Source organism: Amblyraja radiata, chromosome 2 (assembly GCF_010909765.2).
Source record: "Amblyraja radiata isolate CabotCenter1 chromosome 2, sAmbRad1.1.pri, whole genome shotgun sequence".
Taxonomy (NCBI): Eukaryota; Metazoa; Chordata; class Chondrichthyes; order Rajiformes; family Rajidae; genus Amblyraja; species Amblyraja radiata.
This window is the reverse complement of record NC_045957.1, coordinates 120472645-120482802: the sequence shown is the minus strand read 5'-3', so window position 1 is coordinate 120482802 and position 10158 is coordinate 120472645. Positions and strand designations below refer to the sequence as shown.

General features: G+C 50.6%; 1 protein-coding gene across 2 annotated transcripts in view; it reads right to left on the bottom strand.

The window, feature by feature from the left end:
• Nucleotides 1-714: 714 nt before the first annotated feature.
• uba5 (ubiquitin like modifier activating enzyme 5) overlaps nt 715-10158 on the bottom strand; it is a 30162-nt gene continuing 20718 nt past the window's right edge. Inside the window, exons 9-12 of one of the 2 annotated variants that reach the window (XM_033014561.1) lie at nt 7490-7625; nt 4397-4478; nt 3502-3608; nt 715-1074 (exon numbers count right to left, since the gene is read on the bottom strand). In XM_033014561.1, the coding sequence (XP_032870452.1) occupies nt 991-1074; nt 3502-3608; nt 4397-4478; nt 7490-7625 (409 nt within the window). In that variant the 3' untranslated portion in view covers nt 715-990. The remainder of the gene's footprint in view (nt 1075-3501; nt 3609-4396; nt 4479-7489; nt 7626-10158) is intronic. The other variant, XM_033014570.1, reaches the window with a different exon arrangement.

Genomic DNA, 10158 nt, shown 5'->3' with positions numbered 1-10158 from the left:
TGGGGCATGTTGGCCGGTGCGGGCAAGTTGGGCCGAAGGGCCTGTTTCCACTCTGTATCACTCCAAGACTTCTAATGTATTGTGAGACAGCAGTTCTACCCGCTGTGCCACCGTGCCTACGCTCCAGTGAGGCAGCAGTTCTACCCGCTGTGCCACCGTGCCGACTCTCCAGTGAGGCAGCAGTTCTACCCGCTGCGCCACCGTGCCGACTCTCCAGTGAGGCTCAGTGTATCACTCAGTGACTACCTCCTCCAGCAGCTCATTCCATATTATGTGTGCAATGATTTTACTGTATTGTATGCAAAATACATTCACTGTACCTGATAAATGTCAATAATGTACCACTAAACTATTCCTTTTTTAATTTAATCTAATTTACAGTGCCCTCCATGTTTGGAACAAAGACCCATCATTTATTTATTTGCCTCTGTACTTTTGAGATAATTTGTGATTATACAGAGTTTGTACGTTCTCCCCGTGACCTGCGTGGGTTTTCTCTGAGATCTTCGGTTTCCTCCCACACTCCAAAGACGTGCAGGTTTGTAGGTTAATTGGCTTGGTAAATATGTAAGACTGTCCCCAGTGTGTGCTGGACAGTGTTGGACCCGGTGGTCCGAAGAGGCATGTTTCCGTGCTGTATCTCTAAACTAAAAAAACTAAACATTAATACCAAGTTTCTCAGGGACACAATGATGGGATGAGAAGAGAAGTGGCTGGATTTAAGTTAGCACAGTTTAATTGGGCAGAGCGGTAGCGTTTACAATCGTAGCGGCCGCTCGGGGAATGCAAAGAAGAGATGTTCAGGCATCTCTGACCGTAAAGGTGATGGACACAGAGCGGGGGGGAGAGAGAGAGAGAGAGTGAGCAGGGTTTAGATGCCACTGCCCCGCGTGGCTGGCTGTCCATGCCAGAGCCCAGAGGCACCACCCCAGGGTCTGGGGGGGTCACCACATCTAACCCAGGGTGGCGGCTGTGGTGGGCGGTCGATGGTCATAGACTCTTCATGGCGGCCATGAGCTCCTCCAGACTCTGCCCCGTGTCTCCTACAACTTCGGCATTGTCCGGCGGGGTCTGCTGAGGACACAGGCAGGATGGGCAGTTAGTGGCAGGCACGCCCCACAGACAATAGACAATAGGTGCAGAAGGAGGCCATTGATCATCCCCTATCAGTACCTCATTCCTGCCTTCTCTCCATATTCCTTAACTCCACTATCCCCAACACCTCTATCCAACTCTCTCTTGAAAGCATCCAGAGAACCGGCCTCCACTGCCCTCTGAGGTAGAGAATTCCACTGATTCACAACTCTGTGTGAAAAGGTTTTTCCTCGTCTCTGTTCTAAATGGCTTACTGCTTATTTTCAAACTGTGGCCCCTGGTTCTGGACTCCCCCAACATCGAGAACATGTTTCCTACCTCTAGCGTGTCCAAACCCTTAATAATCTTATATGTTTCAATAAGGTGTCCTCTCATCCTTCTAAACTCCAGAGTGTACAAGCCCAGCTGCTCCATTCTCTCAGCATATGACAGTCCCACCATCCCGGGAATTAACCTGGTGCACTCCCTCAATAGCAAGAATGTCCTTCCTCAAGTATGGAGACCAAAACTGCACACAATACTCCAGGTGTGGTCTCACTAGGGCCCTGTACAACTGCAGGAGGACCTCTTTGCTCCTATACTCGACTCCTCTTGTTACGAAGGCCAAAATGCCATTTACCGAAACAATCTCCAGACTCCACCGCCTGCTCCTCCTTCTCCCCCGGAGTTTAGTTTAGTTTAAATATACCGCATGGAAACAGGTCCTTCGGCCCACCAAGTCCACTAACCATTCCTACACTGACCTTTCTGTCCTGGGCCTCGTCCATTGTCAGAGTGACGCCCGGCGCAAATTGGAGGAACAGCACCTCATATTTCACTTGGGCAGCTTACACCCCAGCGGTAAGAACATTGACTTCTCTAACTTCAGATAGCCCTTGCTTTCCCTCTCTCACCATCCCCTCCCCCATCACAGTTCTCCCACCAGTCTGATTAATTACATTGTACGCCTCACTGTCACCTTCCCCTCGCTAACATTGATCCGTTCTATATTTTCCTTCAACTTTGTCTTCTTTGATCTCTCCTTTTCACACCTCCCCCTTCCATATCTGTGTGTCACCTTCTCCCTCTGACTCTCAGTCTGAAGAAGGGCCTCGACACGAAACGTCACCCATCATCCTTCCATCCAGAGTTGCAGCGGGTTCGATCCTGACGACGGGTGCTGCCTGTACTGAGTCTGAACCCGTGATCTGCGTGGGTTTTCTCCGGAATCTTCTGTTTCCCCACCCACACTCCAAAGACATGCTGGTGTGTAGGTTAATTGGCTTGGTATATAAATGTAAAATTGTCCCTGGTGTGTGTGTAGGATAGAGTTAATGTGCGGGGATCGCTGGTCGGTGTGGACTTGGTGGGCTGAAGGGCCTGTTTCCGCGCTGAACTGAACTGAACAATCATTCCTGGGATTATTCTCATAAACCCATTTTGTTAATTGATTTGAAAGTAATTCCTGCAGTCACCCACTGAGAGATCAAGAAGAGTTCATACGGTCATAATTGATAATAGAATTAGACCATTCGGCCCATCGTCTACTCCGCCATTCAATCACGGCTGATCTATCTCTCCCTCCTAACCCCATTCTCCTGCCTGCTCCCCCATCTCCCCTGACACCCGCACTAATCAAGAATGTTAAAGATATCCCCTGACTTGGCCTCCGACAGCCGTCTGTGGCAATGAATTCCACAGGATCACCACCCTCTGACTAAATAAAGTCCTCCTTCCTAAAAGAATGTCCTTTAATTCTGAGGCTGTGACCTCTAGTCCTAGACCAGGGGTCGGCAACCTACGACCCGCAGGCGGATTTTTTTTCCCGCGTACTTATCCGGCCCCCAGACTTCCGTCATCTCCGGTACCTCCCGGGCCCGAGGCCGCGGCGCCCAGGCGCGGTGACGCAAGGAGGCCTGTGCTGGCGGCCGCAATGGCGGAGCTGGCGATTTCTGGCTGTACCGCATACTGCGCAAAGCCGCCGGCACGGCCGCGCACCTTCTGTGTCTGGGCATCACTGTCAGGATCGGGGTTGTCAATAGGCCGGGGGCGGGTGAGCGTGAGTATTTGAGCCACCGTCTTCAGGACAGAACCAAGGCAATGGTCCGTAGGTGAGCCATGTTGGTGAGCGCCCGTAACTAGGGGCCAGTGCTCCGGGTGGCGTCCTCGAAAGGGGCGGGATCCATGTGTTCACGTGATAGTTGTGGCCCGCCATCCGCTCACAGACATGCGTGCCGGCACCTATGCAGAACAAGGTTGCCCGACCCCTGTCATAGGCTCTCCCACTACTGGAAACATCCTCTCCACATCCACTCTATCCGGGTCTTTCACTAATCTGTATGTGTCAATGTGGTTCCCCCCCCCTCACTCTTCTAAACTCCAACGAGTACAGGCCCAGTGTTGTCTAGTATTGATAACTGAACGTACTTGATTGGGCACGGTGTAAGCCACGGTAATTCCCTGCGGTAAATCCGGGACACTTCCCGAAGCTGCCTTCAATTCCTCTTCAGAGATCTCCGAGACCAGCTCAATACCTGGAAAGAAAAACAGGTTGTGCATTTGTATAGCAACTTTCATGCATCATCCCTGGCATCGATGAGCTTCGGACTATCTTTGATCGGACTTTACTAGCTTTATCTTGCACTAAATGTTGTTCACATTATTCACTTATCATGTATCTGTACACTGTAAATGGCTGTAAATGGCTCGATTGTAATTACGTATTGTCTTTCCGCTGACTGGTTAGCACGCACCAAAAAGCTTTTCACTGTACCTCGGTATAATAAACTAAATAATACCTCGGTACAATAAACTAAACCCTTCATTCCTGGCCCATTAGCCCACGCCTGCACACCTCAGCGTACAATGAAATTCAATTTTTGCATACACAAGCACTTCGATATCTCTTCGAAGGTAGACAAAAGTGCTGGAGAAACTATGGAGCGTCTATGGAGCGAAGGAAATTGGCAACAGGAGTAGGTCATTCGGCCCCTTCGAGCCAGCACCGCCATTCAATGTGATCATGGCTGATCATCCCCAATCAGTACCCCGTTCCTGCCTTCTCCCCATATCCCTTGACTCCACTATTTATAAGAGCCCTATCTAGCTCTCTCTTGAAAGCATCCAGAGAACCTGCCTCCACTCTGAGGCAGAGAATTCCACACTCACCACTGAGAAAAAGTGTTTCCTCGTCTCCGTTCTAAATGGCTTACTCCTTATTCTTAAACTGTGGTCTGTCAGTGTACCCGTGTACACCTGTACCTGACAGGTGAGGTTAAACTCCACTGGGCCTGGCATCAGCCACAGCACAATCTGCACTCACCCCAGTCATTGTCTTCATGTTTCATCTCTTCCTCCTCCTTTTCCTCCACTGTTTCTGTCTTTGGTCGTTCCGCTTCTCTTTTCTGTAAGAGATGGGGAAGAGAAATTGCAAGAAATCAGTTAGCGTGCCCGTTCCCCTCTGGCGCTCGGCTCCGAACATGACGTTGTGAACTGGGGAGCAAGTGTTCTTTTACAGCTCTGACGACCTCACCCTGTACGCCTCTACACAATCACCCCTCATCCTCCTGCACTCCAAGGAATAAAGTCCTCGCCTGTCCAAGTGGTCACAGTGACGCAGCGGTAGAGTTGCTGCCTTTACAGTGAACGCAGCGCTGGAGACCCGGGTTCGATCCCGACTATGGGTGCCGTCTGTACAGAGTCTGCACGTTCTCCCCGTGACCTGTGTGGGTTTTCTCCGAGATCTCCGCTTTCCTCCCACACTCCAAAGACGTACGGGTTTGTAGGCTATTTGGCTTGGTATAAATGTAAAAATTGTCCCTAGTGTGTGTGTGTAGGATCGTGTTAGTGTGCGGGGGATCGCTGGTCGGCGTGGACCCGGTGGGCCGAAGGGCCAGTTTCTGCGCTGTATCTCCAAACTAAACTAAACCTCTCCGGCCACGTCCTTGTAAACCTTCCACCTTTAGTTTAGTTCAGAGACACAGTGTGGAGACAGGCCCTTCGGCCCACCGAGTCCCTGCCGACCTTCGACCATCCGTTCTCACTAGCTCCATGTTATCCCAATTTCCCAGCCATTACCTACAAACCAGGGGTGATTTACAGAAGCCAATTAACCTTCAAACCTGCACGTCTTATTTCCACGGATGTGGGAGGAAAACCAGAGCATCCAGAGGAACGCGCCTTAAAAATACCCACTGACGAGGCCTCCACAGCCACAGATTCACCACCCTCTAAAGAAATTCCTCCTCGCCTCCCATCCAAATGCGTCCCACTGTACGAAGCCACAACTCCTTTTCGGAGAAACCTAACGTTCATCGTGGGTTTCCCAAGGTCCTCAGGCATGCAGGTGCAGCAGGCAGTGAAGAAAGTGAATGGTATGTTAGCATTCATAGCAAAAGGATTTGAGTATAGGAGCAGGGAGGTTCTACTGCAGTTGTACAGGGTCTTGGTGTGACCACACCTGGAGTATTGCGTACAGTTTTGGTCTCCCAATCTGAGGAAGGACATTCTTGCCATAGAGGGAGTGCAGAGAAGGTTCACCAGACTGATTCCTGCGATGTCAGGACTTTTATATGAAGAAAGACTGGATAGACTCGGCTTGTACTCGCTAGAATTTAGGAGATTGAGGGGGATCTTATAGAAACTTACAAAATTCTTAAGGGGTTGGACAGGCTAGATGCAGGAAGATTGTTCCCAATGTTGGGGAAGTCCAGGACAAGGGGTCACAGCTTAAGGATAGAGGGGAAATCCTTTAAGACCGAGATGAGAAAAACATTTTTCACACAGAGAGTGGTGAATCTCTGGAACTCTCTGCCACAGAAGGTAGTTGAGGCCAGTTCATTGGCTATATTTAAGAGGGAGATAGATGTGGCCCTTGTGGCTAAAGGGATCAGGGGGTATGGAGAGAAGGCAGGTACGGGATACTGAGTTGGATGATCAGCCATGATCATATTGAATGGCGGTGCAGGCTCGAAGCGCCGAATGACCTACTCCTGCACCTATTTTCTATGTATCTATGGTACCAGAAGATATCACAGGGAATGCAAACCAATGTGATCCCAGGAATCAGTGGCACCCTTGTGAGAATAACGTACGATGAGCGTTTGACGGCACTGGGCCTGTACTCGCTGGAGTTTAGAAGGATGAGGGGAGGGGGACCTCATTGAAACTTACCGAATAGTGAAAGGCCTGGATAGAGTGGATGTGGAGAGGATGTTTCCACTAGTGGGAGAGTGTAGGACTAGAGGTCACAGCCTCAGAATAAAAGGATGTTCCTATAGGAATAAGAGGAGGAATTTCTTTAGTCAGAGGGCGGTGAATCTGTGAAATTCATTGCCACAGACGGGTGTGGAGGCCATGTCAATGGGTATTTTTAAGGCGGGGATTGATGGATTCTTGATTAGTACGGGTGTCGGGGGTTATGGGGAGAAGGCAGGAGAATGGGGTTAGGAGGGGGAGATAGATCAGACACGATTGAATGGCGAAGGAGACTTGATGGGCCGAATGGCCAATTTCTGCTCCTATCACCTATTAAACAGGAGCAGCCAGAGAAACCCCACGCAGGTCAGGGGAAGAAGGTACAAACTCCGTGCAGACAGTACCCGTAGTCAGGATCAAACCCGGGTCTCTGGCACTGTACCACTGTGCTGCCCCTAATTCTAATTCTGAGGCTGTACCCTCTGGTCCTGAGGGTCCATGGTGTTAGGTAAACTGTTGGGACTGAAGGCAGGTAAATCTCCAAGTCCTGATGGTCTGCAGTCTACTGGTTGGCAGACAGGAAGCAAAGAGTAGGAATTAACGGGTCCTTTTCAGAATGGCAGGCAGTGGCTAGTGGGTTGCCGTAAGGCCCAGTGCTGGGACCCCAGTTGTTTACAATATATATTAACGATTTAGACAAAGGAATTAAATGTGACTTCTCTAAGTTTGTGGATGACACAAAGCTGGGTGACAGTGTGAGCTGCGATGAGGATGCTATGAGGCTGCAGGGTGACTTGGACAGGTTGGGTGAGTGGGCAGATGCATGGCAGATGCAGTATAATGTGGATAGATGTGAGGTTATCCACTTTGGTGGCAAGAACAGGATGGCAGATTATTATCTGAATGGTGTCAGGTTAGGAGAAGAGAAGGTGCAACGAGACCTGGGTGTGCTTGTACATCAGTCACTGAAAGTAGGCATGCAGGTACAGCAGGCAGTGAAGAAAGCCTTTGGCTTTGATTGCGAGAGGATTTGGGTTTAGGAGCAAGGAGGTCCTACTGCAGTTGGACAGGGCAGCAGAACCGCCAGGGGTTGAGAGGGGGAAGATAGATCAGCCATGATCGAATGGTGGAGTAGACCAGATGGCCTTATTCTGCTCCTATCACTTATGAACATTGGATAGTAATGGGGTGGTATGTCTGGCCGCTCGGCCCGTCCCACCTTGTACTGCTCCTGTTGGAGACAGCAGCTCCTGTCGTCACATTGCAGGTTTGGCTTCAGCCTCATGGTGGGGAAGAAGTCCTGCATGGCGTTGTACCCCAGGTAGTAACTCACCGAGCCAAAGCCCAACAGATACCTTGCAGAGCAGAAAGGAAACAAACAAAGGGCCGAGTTACTCACTGACACACACACACACACACACACACACACAGGGAAACAGGCCCTTCGTCCCATCCAGTCCGTGCTGACCAGCTATCCCCGCACACTAAAAGGGCTGTCCCACTCGGGCGACCTAATCCGCGAGTTCTGGCGAGTTTGCCCTCGACTCGTACTCGCAGCATGGTCGACACAAGGTCGTAGGAGGTCTTTGTAACTCTCCTTTATGCTCGAGAGTAGTCCCCGCGTACTCGAGGCCTCAGCTAGGTTGCGGCGTTTTTCTTCAACATGTTGAAAAATTCCACGAGTAAAAAAAGATCACCATGGAAAAAATCGATATTTTTTTACTCGTAGGTTTAGTTGAAGTGGGTCGGCATGATAGTCGTAGGTAATCGAGGGTAGTCGAAGGTAGTCGTAGATAGTCTTCAACATAGTAGAAGGAGGTCTTCAACATGACATTTTTTTCAACCTCTCCTAAACTCGCGTTTAGTGCGACAGCCCCTTAACACAATCCTGCACCCTTTACACATACACAAAGCCAATTAACCTACAAACCTGTAGCATGGGAAGAAAACCAAAGATCTCGGAGCAAACCCACGCAGGTCACAATAGACAATAGGTGCAGGAGTAGGCCATTCGGCTCTTCGAGCCAACACCGCCATTCACTGTGATCATGGCTGATCATCCACAATCAGTACCCCGCTCCTGCCTTCTCCCCATATTCCCTGACTCCGCTATCTTTAAGAGCCCTATCTAGCTCTGTCTTGAAAGCTTCCAGAGAACCTGCCTCCACCGCCCTCTGAGGCAGAGAATTCCACAGGCTCACCACTCTCTGCGAGAAAAAGTGTTTCCTCGTCTCCGTTCTAAATGGCTTACTCCTTATTCTTAAACTGTGGCCCCTGGTTCTGGACTCTCCCATCACGGGGAGAACGTACAAACTCCGTACAGACAGCACCCGCAGTCGGGATCGAACTGGGTCTGCGGTGCTGCAAGCGCTGTAATGGGTCTGTCCCACTGTACGAGGTAATTCAAGAGCTCACCCGAGTTAAAAAAAAATCAAACTCGCGGTAAGCACGTAGAATGTACGTAGCGGGTACGTCGGAGCTCGGGGACGTCTCTTAGCGGCTCGTAACGCTAACGGCAGGTACTCGGTAAAAGCGGTATGCGGTAAAACTTGTGAAGATTTGAAACATGTTGAAAAATGTCCACGAGAGCCCCGAGTACCTACGAGCGGCTATTACCGTAATTCTCCGAGTCGAATCAGGGGAAACTCGGTAGAACTCTTGAATTAGCTCGTACAGTGGGACAGGCCCTTAAGGCAGCGACTCTACCGCTGCGCCACCGTGGGACAAGCTGTCAGACCATCTCCCATCCAAACCACCCCCTCCCCAGGTACCCTCCCCTGCAACTGCAGGAGATGCAACACCTGTTCCTTTACTTCCCCCCCTTCGCCTCCACCCAGTCCTTTCCAGGTGAGGCAGAGGTTCACCTGCACCTCCTCCAACCTCATCTACTGCATCCGCTGTTCCAGGTATCAACTTCTGTACAACGGTGAGACAAAGCGCAGGCTCGGCGGTCATTTCGCTGAACACCTCCGCTCAGTCCGCCTTAACCTACCTGATCTCTCGGTGGCTCAGCAATTTAACTCTCCCTCCCATTCCCAATCTGACCTTTCTGTCCTGGGCCTCCTCCATTGTCAGAGTGAGGGCCAGCGCCAATTGGAGGAACAGCGCCTCATATTTCGCTTGGGCAGCTTACACCCCCAGACCATCTCCTCCCCTCCGACCGTTCTACAAAAGCTGCTCCTCTGCATCATTGCATCTCTAAGTATCTTATGCCTAAACACTCCTCCCAGCCAGAGGTTTCACACGAGTTCCTCCAAAACTCTGAGTTGGGGTGAAGAAGGGTCTCAACCTGAAACGTCGCCTATCCATGTTCTCCACAGATGCTGCCTGACCCACTGAGTTACTCCAGCACTCTGTGAAACGTCACCTATCCATGTTCTCCACAGATGCTGCCTGACCCGCTGAGTTACTCCAGCACTCTGTGAAGAACATGGATAGGTGACGTTTCACAGAGTGCTGGAGTAACTCAGCGGGTCAGGCAGCATCTGTGTGTTTGAACACCTGCACTACTGCACCACATAGATTATCGCCAATTACTTGGAATAAACAAGCATGAAAACGTGGGCAGTTCTTGAGACTAACGGATGGGTCCTTGGTCGGCATGGGCAAGCTGGGTCGAAGGGCCTGATTCCCTGCTGTACGGCTGTGCGTCTGTGACCTCTGAGTTCCTCCAGCACTTTGTGTTTTACGCAAGATCCCAGCATTCTTGCTATTGAGGGAGTGCAGCGTAGGGTCACCAGGTTAATTCCCGGGAGAGTCAAGGGGAAAAAGCAGGAACGGGGTACTGATTGGGGATGATCAGCCATGATCATATTGAATAGCGGTGCTGGCTCGAAGGGCCGAATGGCCTACTCCTGCACCTATTGTCTATGTTTCTATGTTTCTAAC